The sequence below is a fragment of the Apteryx mantelli genome, chromosome Z (genome assembly GCF_036417845.1).
Source record: "Apteryx mantelli isolate bAptMan1 chromosome Z, bAptMan1.hap1, whole genome shotgun sequence".
Classification (NCBI taxonomy): domain Eukaryota; kingdom Metazoa; phylum Chordata; class Aves; order Apterygiformes; family Apterygidae; genus Apteryx; species Apteryx mantelli.
The window spans coordinates 8,002,149-8,023,194 of record NC_090020.1 but is presented as its reverse complement, the minus strand read 5'-3'; the positions used below and the strand labels follow the sequence as shown (position 1 = coordinate 8,023,194).

Here is a 21,046-nt window from a genome sequence, read left to right as displayed (position 1 = left end):
GTATGAAGCGGCGTGAAAGAAGACTCTGGCGCTGAACTCCGCTGGCTGCCTGGCTGGCTGGCGGACCAGGATTTTGTCAGGAAATTCCAAATGAGTATAAATAAATTCTCTGTAGCAACCTCTGGGCTCCCTGCCTGCTGATGTGTCAGGAATACGCATTCCCTTTAAGGCAAAGGAAAGTGTGCTTCAGACTTAATTTCCTGAAAGCGAAACGCTGCAACGTTCAACAACTGCTTCTCCGTGGATCGGTAAGTGAGACCCTCAGGCAGAGGAGGCGAAGAAGTGAGATGTGAACTGACTGACTCTGCTGGGGCTGTGGGTAGTCTGAGAAAAAGGAGGGGGGCACTGCAGGGTTGCATGGTTGAAAAACAGCCCTTGATGCTGTTTTAGTGTATCAAATAACGTGCCTATTGCGTTTTTTTTTCTTTTTTAATAACGTCCAGTTAGCACAGTTCTCTCAAGTGCTTTCTGTTAGACTACAGTCTGAAGAGAATATGCATTTACAGTTTTATGCACCTTTGGTATACTCTTTGTTTTTGTTGTTCCATACTGAGTGGTTTATTTTCTTCAACAAATGCAGGTTTTCTAGTCAGAGATCTGTGTTCTGAATATTCAAGTGAGGGCAGTGCTAAACCTATTTACTGTAAGTCAAGGGAAGAAAGGCAGCTGTTATGCTTAAAGCTGCTCAGTTGGAATATTGTTCATAGATTTTCAATTCTAAGCCACTGTTTTTGCCTATTTAAAATGTGCATGAAGAATTACTTCTAGTGCTGACTTTGTCGATACATTCTCTGGTTATCACTTTTTTAACTTTTTGAAGGAAATCAGTTAATCAGTCTCAGTTATTTTCAAGTGTAGAGAAAAAGCTTTTATTGTTTTTGGAAAACACAGATTGCATATGTTTTTGAAGTTCAGAAGGCAGCACATATCTTATCTGACACAACGAATCAGTACTAGATTGATGTGAAGGTGGGTAGGAGGGAACAGTTCCTGGTGCTTGAAATATCAGAGTGAATATGCAACATAAACCATTTTCCTTATTGAGGTAAGCATGTGACAAAATAAAGTCCTTCCAGGGCTCATAAATACAAATATTTGTAGAATCACTCTTGCGGAAGACAGTTCCTTTATTTTTTCCACCCTGTGCACAGCTGTAAGATGAAACTGTAAATCAGTTTTAATATTCATGGCAGGATTATATCCTAGGAGTCTAGGGTCTTTCCTGATGGTTACTCCTGTTACAATAGCCCTGTGTATCTGCACCTCCTCAGAGGTTTATAGACAAAGAAAAGTATTGCCTTAATACATTTACATGTTTTGTTTTTGTGATTCAGGTCTTCCTGGGTAGAAGGAAAAAGGTTGTTGCCTTTGCTTGAGCTTCTGCAGGTAGCGCTGGTGCAAAGTTGTGGCCAGAGGGACCTTCAGGCAAAGGCCTGGCTTGCAGCCGTGCCTCTTCTGGCCCCTGTGGGCATGGGGAGACAATTTGGATGAGTGGGGAAAGAGGAGGAAAATTTGGAGGTTTGCTGCTCTTCTGTTTTGATGCCCCACTCTGCTGCGGTTTTGTGAAGTCCGTCCTGCTGTGTGTAGGCACACCTTGGTCTTTATCATTCTTTTTTTCTTGGTAATCTTAACCTGAGTAAGGGAGTGGTTGAGAGCTCCATGGGGTAGAGTGCTGTTGTAAGAGTGGGGCAGTGTGTCCCTTTCCCATCAGCTGGCCAGCGACATTGGGACCTTCAGGGTTTCTCCCGGGCAGCAGAGAAGAGCAGGCTGCCTTGCCACCGCCAAGTTCAGCCTCGTGGTCACCCCCACCACTACCTGAACCGGTCAGCCTGATTCCCATCCCTACCACCCCCGTGGCAGTGACTCTCTAAGGAAGAAGTACCTGCTGCTCCAGCTTTTGGCTGGTGCTTTCAGCTGCCTCAGTTGGGTCTGTGCAGTAGTGATTTGCCCAATGCTTGGAGATTTTGAGTAGCACTGTTTGACTGAATTAGCAAAGCGCTTGGAAGAAGTGAGTTTGACAGTGGTGTTCGCTCTGTGAAAAACCCATCCCATTTAAATGGAGTCTGTTGGGATGGTGTTTTCGGAGAGGAGGGCTTTGCCAGCCTGAAATTTGGCTGCTCTCCTGCTTTGGTCAGTAGGGCACATTGTACGGCCTTCTCCCAGGCTGAGAAAACATGTGATTACTGTTTGCTGTGTTTTATATCCTTTTTCTAGGCCTGAGTTCATCTGATTTGGGGAGAATCTTTAAGTTGAACGTTCTTCGTTTGTCAGAAATGTGCCTGGAGCCAATAACTGTGCACATAGTAGGAACTGAATGAAATTAATGCTTCAGAGAATGGAGAATGGCAACTCTCAAATAGGTAGATAGTGCAAGATGAAAAAAAAAAAGTGCATTAAGTCAGGTGTTTGAAAAGAATAAATTTGTACCAGTTTGGGCTTGCCTTGCTGGCATCTCATTTTCAAAACTACCCGAACAGGACTGAGATGTCCCCAATTTTGAGCCCAAGAGGAGAGGATGACTGTTGACTCACCCTTATCAATGTGTTATTTGTGCGAGCAGGAGGCTAACTTTCCTGTGAGAAAGTAGTGCTCTTTTGGGGTGAGAATTGCCCTGGCTGAGCAGAGAAATGCCTTTCCTTTAACCCTCGTCACCAGTTGGGCGAAAGCCGTTTGCTTTCCACGTGAGGCAAGCTCCCTCTCCTTCAGCTGCCCTTCTCCCCACAGCATGTTGGTTAAAGTGTCCTTTCAGGAGGAGGATTTGGGAAGGGGCAAGAGGATGACACTGATGCAATGCAACTAAAACCGCCACTTGCTTCTGACTTGCTTTACCCTGGACCTGCTGGTCACACTCAGAGCTATGTGCACACACGGACTGATCTGTGCCACAGCAATTTTTTTGAGTGGCCACCTGCTTAGAGGTGGCAATGTTGTGATAGCAGCAACAGAAGCCCCCACGAGGGCTTTTTCTCTGCTTTCCCTTACTGCTGGTAGGGCAGTTTGGAATAAGTTAACAACTATATTCTTTCGCTTTCCCACCCATGCCCTATTTCCTGCCAGCCTTGGTTTGATTTCCCCTGAGGTCTGTGAGTCAGAACCAGGGATGGGAGCAAAACAGAGTAGCCTCTTAGTTTTGAGTTTTCGTGGTTAGCAGCCTTGAGGTGGTACATATACAAGATGCCCCACCACAGGCCTGCCAAAACAAGACCTACTCCCAGAATGTGAGGGCAATTTAAAAGTAGACTTTTATAGGTCTCAGTAAGGGAGCTGTCAAGAAAGTAAAGCACGCTTGTGAATTTTGATAAGGGGCCATATTGCAGTCACTCTCTGCCCAGTTTTTTTGCTGAAATAAATTTTTCATAGATGAGATTAAACTTTTAGTCAGTTAATTAATTTTCATGACTTTCTTATGTTCTGCATTTAATATTTTAAATGAGTCTCTGTACAAGCTGCAACTTTTCAGTTCAGAGATTCTTGAAATAAGGGGTTCTGATATTGTAAAGACTAGAGAGGGTTGTGGGGTGTGTTTTTGAAAGATGGTTTTAACTGGCAGCTTGCAGAAATAATTGTTGGAAATGGTTATATAATGTTCAGATATAGACTCAGTAGGTAACTCACAAAAGGTTGAGTTAAGTAACAGTTACTCCTCCAAAAAAAGCCAGAGTCTCTTCTACAAGCTCAAGAAATGCTTCTGTGGTTTAGGAATTAAACGTGGAGGAGCAGTGATGGTAGGACACCCAGACTGGTGCATTCATCTGATCACTGGTACCAAGGTGAGAGTAGGCTCATTGCTTTTATTATAGAGCTAAGCAACTAAGATTTTTCAGGTCCAGAGAAACTTCTGCTTGAGAGAATCTTTTCCCAGTGGGTTGATCCGAAGTCCAGTCAAGTCAATGGAAAGACTTATGCTGCTTTTAACGGCCTCTGCATTGTGGCTGTGATTTGCTTTGATGCTTTGTTCTCTGTTGCCTTCATGCTCCCACTTCTAGAACGAGCACAGAACTAAGACAGCAGATCCACTGTTAAAAGACCTTCTCTTAGTAAAGCGCTGTGAAAAATGCGACATTGTAGTCTGCTGCCCTGGTCTAAGCATTTACAGTGCAAACAAAACACGGCAGTCTTCTGAACCATCTCTCTTCTGCTTGCGTTCATTGACTTTGGTGGTGTCCTTAGCTCGCTTCTGTGAGGCTTGGCACTACCGGTATCTGAGCATAAGCTTCTACATCTTGAAAGTGGAAGAAAAGCCCACTTACTGCACACTGATGTGGCTTCACCCTCCTTCTTTTACTATTACCAGGGAAGTTGCTATCCCACATTTTTTGATTACAAACCTCAACCCCAAGTGCTGAATATTTAGATGTCAGATTTAAAAGTCAGCCCTCCAGTTGCAGTATTGATAGGTAAATTAAGAAAAGTAATCTAAAAAACTGGCATTTTACCACTCTTCAGCTCCTTGTTTTTCTTTGAGATTAAATTTGCAGTAAACACTTTTGAAAGATTTATTTCTTCAATAAAACGTACAGTAAATGGAATTCCTCTGTAACAGGAAAATGCTTTTCACCTGTTGTTACAGAGTTGGTAATGGGGTCTCTCATCCCTCCCTAGCTGAGGTGTTTTGGGTTGGATTGTGTAACTCCATACCCCTTAGCCTCAGAGGCATCAGGAGGTAAATCCAGTTTGGTTCTGGCCTAGCTGTAGCTGAGCAGTAGCAACATAGATTCCCTTGTTTGCAAGGGTATTTATTGGTGGTTTGGGCTTCACAGCATGATGCTGTGTAGGGAGCGTAGCTGTGGCCACCACCAGGCACACGGCTGAGGAGCAAGACGTCTTGGCTTGACGCTCTTCTCCTGGTGTGGCTGTCCTCCCTCTGGGACATGAGCCTCCACTGCAGGCAGTCTGCACTCCATGCCTGTGGTGTGCCTCACAGTAGCAAAAAAACAACCAACCAGCCAAAAACCTTACATGGCGATATGTTTCAATTAAGACTGAAAAGGAAAAAAAAAATAAAACACTCGATGCTCCTGTTGTGTCTTGGCAAACTAGGGAAACAGCTTCCTACTTCAGTAGGTTTGCCCCTCTTCGTTCTTGTAATAAAAAAAATCTGACACCTTGATTGTTTGGGGTTTGGAGTTTTTTCTTCCCACCTTTGAAAATGCCGCAGATCTAGGTTGAATTGTCGGAGAGCTAGTAATTTCATGACGTCCTGTGTATATTGCTAGCCAAAAGAAACCTGACCAACTGAGTGTGCTGCAAGGGACACCTGAGCACCTCAACACCTGAAAAACAGAATGGAAGCATATGGGTTAAATATTCCATTTTGCTTTTTCTTTTTAAATAAATGGTCAAACTCATGTGTTTTGGTTCCTTTCAGAAAGCAAGGCTGATATTCATATCTTGAAGAATAGAGGGAGAAAAAAATAAAAGTAGTATTGGGGGGTGGGCAGAGGAGAAGGGGAAAAGCATTGATTTTTTCTGTGTTGCAGTAAAGAACCAAAAAGGTCAGAACTCAGTTTTATCCCTCTTTTCCTGCTCCAGATAACCTTTCAAGCTGAAGTTCAACATATAAAAATACTGCATTCAACTCCATTTATGCCAGTTATTGCTTCTGTCTTTTTCCTCTGCAACATTCTTTATGAATACTCTTATGCAATAACTCTGGAAGGAGACTCTGTTATTCATAACGTTATTTCAATGGAAAAGATTTCTTTAGTGGCAGTCAGATTGAAGATGAAAATGTCTTAGAGCAGTAACCAGATGGGGAGGGAAGCTTTAGATGTGAGGTCTGTATTTTTCGAGGCACCTTAGACTTAGCTTCAGAAATGTATTTTCAGTTGCTTCTCCCTGCTCTTTCTGGACCCTCCAAGGCACCTTTGCAATAAAGCTTTCTCTAGCTTATGGAACCAAAACTCTATGCCTGCCCACATTTTCACTATTTCCTATCTTACTCTCCTTTTTCTCTCCCCCCAAACTCTTTTTTTAAGCACATCAAAATGTTCTACTTTTTCCCCTGGTTCTCCTGCTCAGGGAGCAGACATGACTAGCATGGACTCTGGTAGGGCTGACTCAATGTTTTAATATACTGATGTTCTTGTGTAGTGCATTGGATAGGATATAATTTAATGGAAGTTGGCAAGACGGGAATGTTTGGACAGAGCCAGTCCCAGCAGTGCAGGAAAAGAGAACAGAAGAGTGCATTTTTAAAATGCTGCTTGTGTCCAGTTCATGATTATCATGCAGTAGGGAGAGGGAAAAGAAGACTGCATACTTCTAGAGAAATGCATTCATAGTGACAGTAATACCATGAGGCCTCTATGCTTTGCAGAGTATTTCACTTCATAGGTACTTACCCTAAAAACATAGGTGTGTTTCTGTCTCATTGCATTTAAAGACATTAGCAAAATAGCAGTATGTGCAATATTTGCACAGACAGAAGTGTGTATGTGTGTGCTTGTGTGTCTTCACATGTTGTGCTTCAGTGTAACACAGTGATGTGATTTAAGATTTGCCTGAGGTATGGTGGAGAGTGAGGAATAGCTCTTCTAATTTCAGCAGCGCCTATGATCAGCTGTTGGAGGATGAGGCAAGAAGTGTCCTACACTTGCTGCTACTTTTTGTGTGCTTTGGGGTGAACGGGATAGGAATTTCTTGCTCACTTGAGGTCTCAAGGCACAAAGATGCCTTTCTGGCTGAAGGGCAGTAGATGCAGCTCACTCTGAGGTTAATCGAGGTACCTGCTTTGTGTAGTGCTTGGTGCTCACCCACCTAAGCTTGGGAGTAAGGGCATCCGCGGTTCATCCAGGACCTAAGGGCTGAAAGCAAAAAGGGCTGTGCTCTTATCAGGTGTTGCATTCATTTCCTTTTTAATAGTTTTTTTTTTCTTTTGGAACCAACAAAACCATTTTTATTGCCTGAAAACAGCCATCCATTTTGCTTTGTTCCATGCTTAACAGGCACACCCATTTTGGCCCTTTCCCTGAGACAAAATGCACAAAGGCTTGGCACTGCGCCCGCATGCTGCATCACAGTTTTCTGTTGTTGTTGTTAGATTGCACGCCTGATCCTTGTTTGTCTTCAGTATCAAGACATGGCTCCAAAGATCAGCCCATAATACCAGGATTGTGTTGATGGAGTGTTCATTGTATTGTTTTAAGGAGAAGTGGTATGCAATCAACTTCGCACAGAATCTCGTGCTTGTGGAGCGGCAGATATGAACTGCCTCCTGGTAGTGCTGCCAGCTTAAGCTAAGGGCCAAAGGGATTTCATTGTGAAGGCACTTAAATAACTGCAGGTGTTGTGGAGGTTTAGTAAGGGATTCAGTGTGTCATTGTGTGTGTGTATGTGGGGTTTTTTTAATTAATTATATATTTTTGATAGGTTTCTGTTGAGCAATCTTAATACTATTTCATGAAGAAGAAAATTATCTGCAGATTCCAGTTTGGCTCTCATGACTTAACATGAGATTTGCATGTCTTTATAGAAGTTTTATGAATAATGTTTTCACGGATGCTGTAATTTGTGAGTCCTGGGACTTTCCAAAGAATTTGTTTCTCCCTCCCCCATCCAACACTTAAGCACTGTGCCCAAAGCCAGCTTAGAGGAGCTGCCTGGCTTCCCTGGTGTTGGGATGGGAGAACCGGCGATGTTGCCGGATAGGAAGACAAGGACTGAGACAAGCAGAGAGCTGGGGAGAATGGACAAGCAGGTAAAATTAGCATGGTGGAGCTAGGAGCGGCATGGGCTGGATGAAGCCACTAGAAGAAAGCCCAGGATGAGGGGTGAGGACGTAGCCAGATTTTGGGCTGGAATTAGTGGAGCGGGTGAATGAGTGTAAATAGAGAAACTGGTTGAGACGTTCAAAGTGGGAAGAAAGCTTAAAAAAAAAAAAAAAAAAAAAGGACAGGGAGGCTGAAGACTACAGAGGTTGAGAGCAGGGGCAAAGCTGGGATGGGGAGGGGAAGGAAGGGAGACCCAGCCTTGGGCGAGGAGCTGTGGGGTTGGAAAACAGCGCTGGCTGTCCGAGAAGCCCGGGAAATAGAGCAGTGAATTTGGGGAGGAAGAGGAGTAAATAGAAAAGTACACTCTGTCTCATTGAGAAGAAAACAGGCTTCTCCCCTGTCCAAGCCTGAGGCGGTCCTGCGGGAAAGGACTGTGTGTGCACATGTTCTTAGAACATGTATCTGTAAATGTATTTTTGCTTCCATGCTGGTATTTAGACGGCTATTTTGGGTGGATCTATAAGTAAATACCGCAGCATACCAGGACCCTGGTCTTCCAGCAGAAACATGTGGTCCGTGGGGGGTTGTTTGTGTCTGCTGAATAGCTGGCCCGCGTGCTGTCACTTGCAGGACTGAGATACCGATGTGTTCGAGTCAGCCCCACTCCTTTTACTGTCGTACCTGCCTGCCCGCCATCCACGCTGCCCTCCCAGTTTTCTTGCAGTGCCACGGTAGGTGCTTTTCCCCCACGCATCATCCTGCTTCCGCCTGCGGCTGGGGGTGTCCCGCGGCAGGCAAAAGCGTGAAGGATCCCTGTGAAAGCAGCTGTGCTGTATGCGGACAAGGCTTTTCTCAAGCACGGCCAAGGAAACTGGAAAAACAGGAGCCTTTTTTTTTTTTTCCCCCCTCTAAACCTTTTCAGTGCAACATTAAGTCACTTCCTGTAGATGCAATAAGGAGGCTTTCTGTCTTTTGAGGCTTATATTCCTTTAAGAGGGCACGACTTTCAAACCTAGCTATTTAAAAACAAAGCAGAAAGCTAAATTTGTTTTCGGATACTTAGCTGCCTGCTACATCCTGCGTGTCTTTGCGGAGGAAACGCGGATGCGGAGCCGGTTTAGCTCGGCAGATTATACAGCCAAATGCAAGAGTGCCTGTGTCTAACAACCTGCTGCATCCACTTGCCCGGAGACAGAGCTGCTGCCTTGCAGGAGGAGCAGAGAGCAAGGAGCGTGTGCCGCAGACAGAAAGACTTTCTCAAATGATCTTCTGCTGCTCGCTGGGGAGGGGAGGCGTCCGGGGCGGAGGATATACTGCACCTTTAAAAGATTAACTGTTCATGCACCGCGGCGATGAATGAGCGCGTTGAGCGGCTGAGGACCTCTCGGTGCTTCCCAGCCCTGGCTGAAGCAGAACCCGCTGGTGAAAGCTCAGCCTACGAAGCCGCGTGCCCTGCTTGGCCGAGTTTGCGCGAATGTGGGCTTTCCTTTCCTTACGGGGTGAAGAATGGGAAAGTTGGGAGGCAGGGCTTTGGTGAGCGGAGAGCTTGTTTGTGACACATGAAGCTGGGACAGCGAGGAGAATTACCGGAGGCCTAGTTATACGTGGCCGGAAAATTTACAGTGTGGGGGCAGAGGCATGTAGCTAATTCAGGTAACCGGAAAGCTGGCTTTTATTATTCCTCCTGCTGCTCAAGTGTACCCAGCTCCTCTAATGACTTGCAACGAGTTTTGTTGTGTGGTGGTGCTGGTGGTGCTGGTGCTGGTGCTGGTGCTGGTGGCGTGTTCTTCTTTTCTTTTTTTTTTTCTTCCAAATGGGACAAGAGGAGCAGGTTACATAGCGTATAAATCCTCTGCCTGCAGAAGCCCAGCAGATTTGGCGGAGTTTTATTTAGCTTGCGCTGGGGACACGCGAGTGCTGTGTCTGGGGGGACGTCCGAGTTTCCCTGACATCCGAGACGACGGTTTCTCTTTTGGAGGTGGAATTCGAGACGCGGCTGGAAACAGGTCCAGCTGCATATTTTTAGTGTGTGGGCTTCATGCAGGTTGGGGATATAAGAGACAGAGGCACTGGTCGAGTTAACGTGATCCCAAGCGAGAGCTGAGCTGCTGTCGCTGCTCTTAGGGCAGCAGTTTGCAAAGCAATCAAATAACCGTAGATCAGTGTGAAGTCTACTGGCATCGATAGCGTGGGGAGGGGGGGTTGGGGTTTGGTAGCCTGTTTTAAGGCACCTTCTAGAGAAGTCGATCTCCAGATGATTCGCGGCAATACAGTGTAATCTTTATGTGACAGCTTAGCATGTGTGAGAGCTTGATGTGATGCGGAAATACTGGAGGGATTTGTGGAAGCACGGTTTGTGCTATGAGCTGTGCTACTTCTGCGCCTCTTTATTCATAAAGTTATCGGTGTGTGCACATATATTTACATATACGCACACACACATATATGTGCACCTTTCAGGATTTGAAATCCTGCTGATTGGCTTTGGAAGAGTTAGTTGGGATTTTGCGTTAAAGGTGAATCGGCAGAACGGTCTGCTTTCTGGGCTGCAGCAGCAGCAGCTCCTGCGTGTCGTCGCGCTGCGAGCACCTTGTTTGTACGCTGGTGTTTCAGTGCCTAGCAGGCTGAGAAGTAGTTTCTTTTCCACGTGCTGACCTTTTTTCTTCTCTTGCAGAAAAAGAGGAAGCTGTTATAAATGGAGAGGATGAAAAAGAACAGAAGGATCCTTATTTTGTGGAAACGCCTTACGGCTACCAGCTAGACTTGGATTTTCTGAAGTACGTGGACGATATACAAAAGGGGAATACCATTAAGAAATTAAACATCCAGAAGAAGAAGAAAGCGGTACCGGCCTCTGCAGGCACCAGGAACCCTGGTGGCCAGTGCAGTGGCTGGACCTCCACCGAGTCTCTCTCTTCATCGAACAGCGATGAGAATAAGCAGTCGTGTGCGGCCGCAAGGAGTCAAGTAGCCCCATCTGCCGCTGTGAGACCATCGGTTTCCTTCGAAGCATCTCCCTCCTACCTAACTATCCCCGAGAGCAAGCAGCTTCCTCCTCCCTCCCCCCAGCTCCCCCGGCACAACCTCCATGTGACAAAAACGCTCATGGAAACGCGGAGGCGGCTGGAGCAGGAGAGGATGATGCAGGTCGCGCCAGGAGAGGTCCGCAGGCCCCGGCTCTCCAGCTTCGGAGGCATGGGCTCAACGAGCTCCCTTCCCTCGTTTGTGGGATCCAGCGGCTACAGTCACATGTCTCAGCAGCTTCAAAATGGGTATCAAGGTAACGGGGACTACGGCGCCTGCTTTGGCTCCTCGCTGGGCAGTTCCATTCGCCACAGCCCGCTGAGTTCGGGAATATCCACGCCGGTGACCAATGTGAGCCCGGTGCATCTGCAGCACATCCGGGAACAAATGGCGATTGCCCTGAAGCGTCTCAAGGAGCTCGAAGAGCAAGTCAAGACCATTCCCGTGCTCCAGGTCAAAATTGCAGTGTTACAGGAAGAGAAGAGGCACATGATGGCAGAACTCAAAAGCCAAAGGAAACCCAGTCAAAGTGACATGTATGGTTTCAGAAAGCGATCTTATAGTGCAGGAAATGCGGAACAGTGGGAACATCTGTCTCAGGTCAGAAGAGGTGGAGAGCTGTATATAGATTGCGAGGAGGACATGGAGAGCGTGGAGCAGAGCTCTCAGAGGATAGAGGAGTTTAGGCAGCTGACTGCTGAAATGCAAGCACTGGAGAAAAAAATCCAGGATAGCAACTATGAAACTCCAGCAAATCTTAGGGTGAACAAAGAGAGCTTAACAAAAGAGAGCAGATCTGTTGCTGTAGGTGCTGATGAAAACATGAACGATGTGGTTATATACAACAGATCTTTGAGGCAACACAGAGAAGTAGCCGTGGGAACAGAGAAAGAAATGAGAGAGTCTGGGGTCGGGGTGACGGAAGCCATGCTTGGCTTGTCCACAGAAGTTGAGAAGGAGATCGAGCTTCAGCAGCAGACCATAGAAGCCCTTAAGGAGAAGATCTACAGACTAGAAGTTCAGTTAAAGGAAACTACCCATGACAGGGAAATGACCAAATTAAAGCAGGAGCTGCAGGCAGCTGGATCGAGGAAGAAAGTGGATAAAGCCTTGATGGCTCAGCCCCCTGTCATCAGCAGAACAGTGGAGGCTGTGGTACAAACAAGAGACCAAATGGTGGGCGATCATGTGAACGTTACTGATTCGTCCGTGGGGAACCATCTACAAATGAGCAGTGTTGGCACCTCCTGCCGGCCCGTCGTACGGAGCACAGCCGTGGGCCCCGAGCTGCGCATGAATCAGTGGCTTGTGAAGGAGAGAGCAGAAGTGCGGGACCAGTGCACGGGAAGGTCTGTTGAGGTGTACGATAAGAAGGTGGGCGTAGAGACGAGTGTCTGTGAAACAGGTGTCAACACAGAGGAGTCTGTAGACGACCTGAGTCTCTGCAAGACGGAGCAGGAGATCAGAGAGGTGAGGTCGATAGGCTGCGGGGACTGTTCGGTGGATGTGATAGTTTGCGCCCCGAAGGAGTGCGTGTCCCGTGAGACGGCCACAGAGGCTGTGCGCAGAGCAGAAGCCACCGTCATGGCCATGCCTTGTACGGCCACCCGGCAAACCAGCACGGTCGTGGAAATGGTGAGCCAGTGCACCAGTACGGAAGCAGCCTCTCTGGCAGACTGCGGCACAAACACTGTTCTGAGCAGCTACGATAAACAGACCAACACTGTGAGCGTGGAGACGCGGACCGTGGCGGTGGGAGATGGCAGGGTGAAGGACGTAAACGTGTCTGCTAAAACCCGTTCTGTTGGAGTGGGAACCTTCCTTTCCAGTTACCCGGGCTTTGAAAAGCCCTCTGCAATAAAAACCAAAGACTGCGGCGTTGGGCAGATAAACATTAACGAGAACTATCTAGTTGGTCTTAAGATGAGAAGCATTGCCTGCGGACCCCCTCCGTTGTCAGCAGTGCCAGCCGGCACCAGGAGCATTGGAGTTGGGGGTGAGTCTGTTGGTGAATCCGTGGGCACCCTCTTGGAAAGACCCCTGCCTCCGCCCGAGCTGAGAACTGGCCTGGATCACTATATCGAGCGTGTGCAGAAGCTGCTGCAGGAACAGCAGATGCTGCTTGCAGAAAATTACAGTGAGTTGGCAGAAGCCTTTGGAGAGCCGCACTCCCAGATTGGATCCCTCAATTCTCAGCTTATCAGCACCCTCACGTCCATCAACTCCGTCATGAAATATGCCAGCACGGAGGAGCTACGGAGCCTGGACCTGCAGAAGCAGTGTATGGACAGAAGTACCACATCAGGTAAGCCAAGTGCCCAAGCATACACTTGTTCCCCTTCTTGCTAGCATAGTGGGTTGCTCACCTGCAAGCTTTTTGCTTGACGGTCTAGAAGCAAGTGGGGAACTCTCTCTGATGAAATGCAACACATAACGTTGTTATTGTTGTTGGATATATCTGTATTCTGTCCAGCCCAACAATGATAACTGGAACTGAAAGCTGGAGGTGGTTTTACCCCTCATCGTCCTGCAGACTCTAAAGGGCCTGATGAGGATGGCTCTGAAGGGTCAAGTATTTGATATAAATGAGAGGTATCTAAAAGTATCCAGAGAGTTTGACCACCATGCAAGATACTGACCCCTTCTTACAACTTGAAGGGTGTCTAGGTCAATGTCTGTGGGTTTGGGATTTTGTCCCGCCTTTAAAGTTGGAACACCATTTTTTAAAAGTGCAGTAAGTCAAATTTGACAGAGTTGTAAGTCGCGTTCCACTTTTCTTCCCTGTTTTCACAGACGTTTCCCCAGACGTTGCTTTGTTCCTTCCATTTTCTTCCTTCTTTGTTCTTCGCAGCTGGAGAGCCGTGGGGTGCTTTCCCCATTCCAGCCGTGTTGATTGCTTAATGATAGGCAGCTCCAGAGTGCTTCACAGAAACCACAGCTTACATCTTCCCTATTCCAATAAGTGTTTGTCCTAATCCGTAATTACAGCCTCATGTTTGAAAGGCATAAGCTGTAATTACTGCTGGAGGTTTTGGTGACACTCAGCAAAGGCAGGAATTGAGATTTAAATACTCCTTCCATTTTGTTTATTAATTTTAAAATCTAAATAATTAATTTGAGGGACTTCTTTTTATTCCCTGGGGTAAAGTTGCTTACAGCTTTTTGGTGCGTGTCTGATAGTTTAAAACTTAACCATTTTTTGTAATGCCTTATAGGTGAATCCAACTACGGTACTGTTAAATTTATATGTTATAATTTATTGGCTTATTGAAAACCATTATGTAATTACTAGCAGTGACTGTTAGATAGCATCTTCTTTATCCCATCACACAGTGACTGGAATGAAAGGTAAAGGAAATGGGGAAAACTTGTGCAAATGCATCTGTATCATGGGGGCTGAATGGGAAATTAGATCTCGAGTAAATACTATTTAGTGTCAGCGTAATATTATTGGCTAATGCACTGCTATATAAAGCCTTTACAGTTTATTTACTGTCTTAAAAGTTGTCCTCTATTTTTGTTAAAGGCAGCTTGGTAAATCTGATTCTTTTCAGTGTTCATGAACTGAATGGAACCATTTATGAACTGAAACAAACTGAAGTAAAATTTTTAGCTTCCCATAGTAAAGGAGTAAGCAACATTTATGTTGAAGTAAAGAAAATATATGATATCCTGTCTCTGTGCATGCAATGTGATTATTATATATACAATATTATTATCTTTCTGGTGTGCATTTTATACTTTGGGCTTCTTGCAAATAATGATGCGATAATAATAAGAGTATCCAGCAAACACTGAAAAGTGTGCTTAAAAATAATGAGCCAAAATTTTCAGTAGCTGTAATTCCTTTCCCTTCTTTTATTGTACAATGTCAAATGTGTAGTCTAGAGGCTTGAAAGTATTTACACACAGGTGGAGCAATGGATCATCTTTTACTAAAGATGTTCTTACACGGATTCAGATTTCACATTCTTGCCAAAATTATTTTGGAATAATTTTGGTTTAGCATGTAATGCCATTATCTTTAGCAGTGGATAAGAAGCGCAAAATCTCTTTATTTTTAGTTGCTGGTGAGAATTACATGCTATGACTGTGTATGTAAGTCTGACTCTGGCCTTTAGCATTTTAGACCCATGAAGAGTTAGGGTAGGAAGAGGTCATGAGTCTGAAATATCTTTCTGTTAATTTTGAAAATATTTTCTTGTACTACATTTATCTGCTGCTCCTGATACCTGTTTCTGTGTTTTTGCAAATCATGTCTTCCTTTCTGTTTAAAAGGCTTCTCTCTCCCTTCTTGCTGACTAAAATACCAATATAAACAAGTAATTCTGCAAGCACCAGAACTAATAAAGCCCTTTTTTTTACCATGGATTGGTATCTCATGATAGCTTGTGAGCTCTTATTAAGTCTTTGCCCACGTTTTGGTCTCTTGTGTATACTTTCTCGGTGTCTCATGTGTGCAGTCAAGCATCAACCCGTTCTCCAGGCATGGTTTCCTGGCCCGATTTTTCTAAAACTTGTATGAAGATAAAAGTTCTGCAGAGCACTGAGCCTCTGTCAGTTTGGTTAAAGTCAGTATTCAGGTCTAAGTTATTGAAAAAAGCATGATTTCACAAGCCTCGGTTCCTTAGAAAAACAGCCTGAAAATGGAGGCAGAAGCAGTCGGTTTCAGATCAGCGGCAGCAGTATCATCTTTAATATTTTATTCAAAGAGCATTCTTAGCAAGCACCTCTTGGAGGCAGGTCAATTTAGGGCAGAAATACCTGAGCTAGCTTTGAGGCCAGTAATGGGGGTACTAGAACAACTGCTCTGGTCAGTTTGCTGTGTTTAAAAAGTTAATTGTCAGTGCTGCTTTCTGATACTTGAGTTAGCACGTTAATCTAGATGCTTTATGACATACAGACGTACCCTTGAGTTCTTCTGATTTTATAGATTTTTTTTTCCCCCTGTTAGTGCTGTGAAGAAGGGGATGTACTGCGGAGAGGTGTATCATCTCACAGTAGGTATGAGTTTATGATAGCTGATGGAGAGCCCTAGTACAGGATTAAATTTAAACATGAAGCTTGGACCTTCCTGAATCAGGACCTGAGTTTGCAACCTGGCTGATTCTGCAGCTTCCATTTGTAGAGGCAAGTCAGGTAGGCCTGCGAGATTATCTTAGAATTGGGTCTGTTAGCAATTAGCAATTGCTTGTTGCAAAATAAACACCTTTGCTTCCCTAACTAAGCAAGTCATATTTACATATGCACTGTCTTTCAGAAGCCCTAGTGGCTTCAGGGAAATCAAATCTGCCTTCCAAACAAACCAATTTCCACTCTGCAAACTCATTTTAGCCAGTATTGGAGCTTTGTCTGCATTCAGCTGGATCCTACGGCTGTGGGAGACAAACCTAGATGCCTACTGGTCTTTATTCTTCTCAGTCTAGTCACTGTACAGGACTAAGAGAGACAAGTGTATTCTGTTTATCCATCTTACTGTCACAGAATTTTTGAGGCGTTTTAGAAGGTTACATTTGACTGCAAGCGTAATGCATTTTCAAAACATCAACTAGAGGCCTAGTGTAATATCTGTAGTCTTTAATTACTTAGGCTATTCACAAAAACATCTTGTAGATGGATGCCATTTACGGGCAAGGAGTTTACTAGATTGGTAGTTAAAAACAACTCCTCTGCTCTTGCCCTGAAAAGTTACCTGAGCATATTTGATCTGAAAAGGCATGATTGTTGTGCCTCCATGATCTTCAGAGTATCAGTTTTACATTCACTTGTTGGAACAATCCTGTCCCAAGGAGCCCCCTGAAAGCATTGGACTAATCTTCAGGAGGTAACTTCTTGAAATGGACACTTGAGGGAGTGAAAGGAAGTGAGAAGCAAGTGGTGTCAGGAAACCTCACAGGCCTTAGGAGAATATGATATGCCATCTGGTAAAAAGATCTTCCAAGGTTTTGACCTGTAACTTTTGCCCAGAGCTGATGAGGCAGGATGAGGGAAGATAGAAACCGGAGGAAGGATTATGGTGCGAGATGCCACTGGTTGTTCAAAGCTGGTGTGTAGCAGCTGGTATTGTTGGCATTGCAGCGTTGGCATGGTTGTATCGCTCCTCGGCATCATAGATAATGCAACAGCAGCAAGGAATTGTAGAAAGCTGTTTTCTCTTTACCACACTTCTGTTTGTCAAAGTTTGCAGCCTTTTTTCTCAAAGAAGGTGTAGCTTGGTGGGTCGATAGCTCTTGTCCTGGCAGCATGGGTCACAGTAGTGAAGTTGAGGACACAAGACTTGCCTATGCTAAGGAGCCAGGTGCTGTTGGAGGCGCAGGCATGCTGGTGGAGCAAGCAAAGCTGCAGGCTGCTGTGGATGGCACTCAACATCCACGGCTAGGGAATTGAATTGAGCCCTCAGCTTCAGCTCTGCAGTTTGTTGTGGACAGCATTTCATAGTCGCCAAGTTAAGTTTCTGCAGAAATGTGCTTGTTTGTGAAATGAGCAGCATCCGTCCTTCTCTCTGCTGGGAGAGGGGGAATGACAAATGTGAAGCATTCTTCATTATCTTCTGGATGGTAGCGCCTCAATGCAAAACGGTCATGCAGATGGTCCCATCTATGTACCAGTTGAGTATTTGTTTCTTCACATGTGGCTGACTGGAATTTCAAATAACGCAGCACCTCTTCTGCCTTTTTTTTTGATGTGGAAGGTGATATCTACTGACCTGCTGTTGTGACCAGCATTCACTACAGTAAGTAAAGCGTTAATGTCCCCATGTTATTTGAAAACCGTAGAGACCTCTATAGTAAGAGCTGAGGGGTTAAACTGGATTTTGTTCCGTTTTAAATACCCAGCAGAGGAGAAGCAGAGATCTGGTCAGTAATTGTCCTGTAAAGATAAGTGCTTAGTTGATCTTATTCTAGTCCATCTCCGTAGACCTATTTCAAAAGGTTTGACATACTTGCCCTGGTTATGTGTTGACACAAGCTTATTATGAGCTTTATTCAGAGTACAACTCCTGTATTCAGCAGGCACATCTATAAATTCTTAATAAGAGGAGGTTCCCATTTTTCCGAGGAAGTGCTGGCTTATTTCAGCTATGATAAAGCATCAGCTGAGAAGATCAACTTCTCATAAACGAGGTAAAAAAAGAAAATCTGCGAGATGACCTTTCCTGCTGTGCCCGGCATCATGAGATGCTTTGATCTGCCACTCATCAGCCAAATTAAGGATGGCCTTCACAGAGTTTCAGACACAGTTTTGCTGGAAGAGAGTATTTCATAAATAAGCTGATTAGCTGCTTCCCAGAAATGTCATTTTTGTTTTCAATCTTGCTCTAGCCATCCTATTAAAAGGAGCAGTTCTCCTGTAGCTGAATGGTAGTTACAGCATTTACCTCTGCCTGGGCCCCAAGTGAATTTGGCTGCCATCATTTAATCAATTTAATCAATAAATTGATTGTATGTGGCAATTTTTTTCTTCTGAGATTTTAAATTCACTGACTTTTAGCCCTGAATAGCTCAAAAGTACCTGTTAAAGGGAAATAACTGTTAGTCTTCTGAAGATAACACTTTTAGATGGTGAATGGATTCATATCAATCTTTGAATGTTTAAACATAACATTTTTACTCATCACTGCCTTTTTATTTACCTTAGTAGAAGGGGTTTGTTTCATGAAGAGTTCTGATGTGTAGACCAGATGGAAAGTGTATTTAAAAAGGTACATTAATATAGAAATAACTTCTTAAGGAGAAAGCAGCTTAATAAGATTTAACATCACTACAGAAGACTGAGTGTTCTTCAGTTGTCATGATTTCATAGGGAGCTGAGTGCTATCATGACAAATTCCTGTAAATAATATGTAAGAGAAGAAATTCCTTACTGTATATGCTCCAGACAACATGTATGTACTCTCTCTTGAATGGAGAATGTATAAATTGTATCATGGGCCTTTGTCAACATATTGTGCAAATAAATACTTGCACTGATGAACAGGTTAAAAATAAAATCCGCATGCAGTTACTGCATAGGCAGCAGGCCTGTGCCCTTTTTTTAGATAAAAGCCTGTGATGTTCCAGACAGAGAGCCAGGTTCTCATCCCTGTGGTATTTAATTCCCCTGGCTTCATTTGCGCTTCTCTTGATTTCCAGTGGTACAAAAGTGCTATCAAGCCAAGTGATTTTTATAGTATGACTTAGATTTACTTCATTCAGGCTAAATGAGATTTTTCAAAAGCAGGAAAAGGCTAGACTTTTTATTATCACAAGTTCAGCACAGACCCAGGGAAAAAAAACACTATTTGAAGTTTACCCAGTCAGTTCTCTCAGCTTGCTAACTACATGGCTTCAAGAGCACTTATTCTGTCATAAATGGGAGGGAAGGTCTGTAGTCAAGAAGGGAAGTAGCATGTTAGCAATAGGGACAGATGTATTTGTTGTCAGATATGGCATGTGGTAATTTGATGCTGATGTATAGTACTTTTGCAGTCGCTTTGGTTTAAATTGATGAGACTTTTCAAAAGGAGCACAAGTGATTTAGGAATAGGAGTTCCATCTGAAAAATTAGAAACAGACACATCTGTTCCCTCAAATCACTGGGATTAATTTCTAAAGACACTTTAGACACTTCTTTCCCACCGAAATTGATTAGAGTAGCTTTTTGCATGTGAATGTCTAATCAGTTTAAGCCTAAGTTTTTTGTTGTGTTTTGTCATACTTCTAAATTACTGATGAACTTTTTCAAGATCCCATCCATTTGATAAAATACATTTAGAAATCCCTGGCAGCTGTGTTAAACTACACTATACTTCTATTTAGAATCTTATGTCAACTTTGAGTTATTTACTTGCAAGAATAAACGAACAAAAGTATACCTGAATGGCTATGTCTGGGAACAAGGGCTGGCTAAGTAGTGAATCAGTTGGCTGATATAATGTAAGCGTTGTGGACCTAGATGTGGTACGTGGATCTGTGCAGGTGATTCACTCTTGAGCTACTCCATTTCCTTGGGTATTTTTTGGAGAAGATGATGGACAGCAAGTATGGCTTTGCTACCTCACTGAGCTCCTCGAAGATGGGATGAATGTGGGCACACTTGAGATCTGGGTGAGGTGAGATGAACAGTCTGCTCTGAGGTCTATGTAGGCTCATGGTAATCTTCAGTGAAGGTTTCATGGTGGTTTCATTTCCACGCTTGAGAAGCTTGCAGTGTGTCCTGCACCTACAGAAATGCTACAGCCTTTTGGAGGAGGAGAGAACTTGGCTAATTCAACTTCTTGATTTGGCCAGTAGTTGATTAAGCCCTTAAATCATTATTGACAGTAGAGCCGGGTAGCACAGCCGCTTATTTAATCCACTTTTCCAAGTGACTTACACCAGGTTGCTGCTCTCCAAGCATCTTTATAACTTGTCTTTATAGGGCTGTCTTGCAAAGAGGAAGGCCTGAGAGTTGATGTTGAATGCTGATAACGGCTTGCAGCGTTAATGCTGTGTTGGGTCCAAAGCCGTTTTCCCTTGAACCTTATGAGCAGTAGACATTAACAGCTCCGTTAGGAGAATGGGTGCACTGGCCAATCTATCTAATGTAGTTATTTTTCTGTGCTTGTCCTCCAAACTTTACATCATGCTCTTTTGTCAGACCCTGGAGGCTAAGCAGGACTCTTTCTTGCTCATTTGAAGCCATGTGTGCCCCAGACAACACCCCAAACACGGTGCGATGCTTCTTAGCCAGTGAGGCATGAGCCAGAAGTGGGTCATGGGGGAACCTACCCAGTTTTGTTGTATCAGTGTCAGGTTTAGCTAGGAGAGAGACTGTGACCCAGGAAAAGGAAGTCTGCTTACTGCCTTTCCCCCTTGTCTCTGTGCTACCCCGCAGCTCCCTCCCTTGCCCACCTCTGTCCCAAGGCAGGAGAAGCGAGATGTTTGAGGGAGGTGCAGTGCTGGCTTCAGGCTCTGCTCGAAGCAGCATTGCCTGAGGCAAGGTGGAAGGCTTCGTGCCAGCCGTTAGATGCTTTTTTTCCCTCCCGATGACGCTCTCGCTAGGTGTGACGTGTTTTGATGCACGTCGTAGCGCACTGAGCCCCAGCACTCTCCTGTGAGCCGCTGCCTTCACGGGACTCTTCGCTGACCTGGGGTGTTGCGAAGCCGTTTGCAAGCCGTGCCGGTCCGTCGGGCGACTGCTGTTCTCTCTGCAGAGCGTAGCACTGCGTTTTTAGGCTGTCTGGCAAAACCGACTGACCCAGCCACCAAGAGTTACAACTGGAAGCAGTAATTGCGTTTGGTCCTCTCTAATTGTAACTGTCGCTGCTCCGGACAAGTGGCGGGAAGGGT

The 21,046-nt window shown here is 44.8% G+C and overlaps 1 protein-coding gene across 1 annotated transcript in view; it reads left to right on the top strand.

The window, feature by feature from the left end:
* KANK1 (KN motif and ankyrin repeat domains 1) overlaps nucleotides 1–21,046 on the top strand; it is a 97,602-nt gene that overhangs the window by 59,323 nt on the left and 17,233 nt on the right. Inside the window, exon 3 of the mRNA XM_067316054.1 lies at nucleotides 10,387–13,041. Coding sequence (XP_067172155.1) covers nucleotides 10,387–13,041 — 2,655 coding nt within the window. The remainder of the gene's footprint in view (nucleotides 1–10,386; nucleotides 13,042–21,046) is intronic.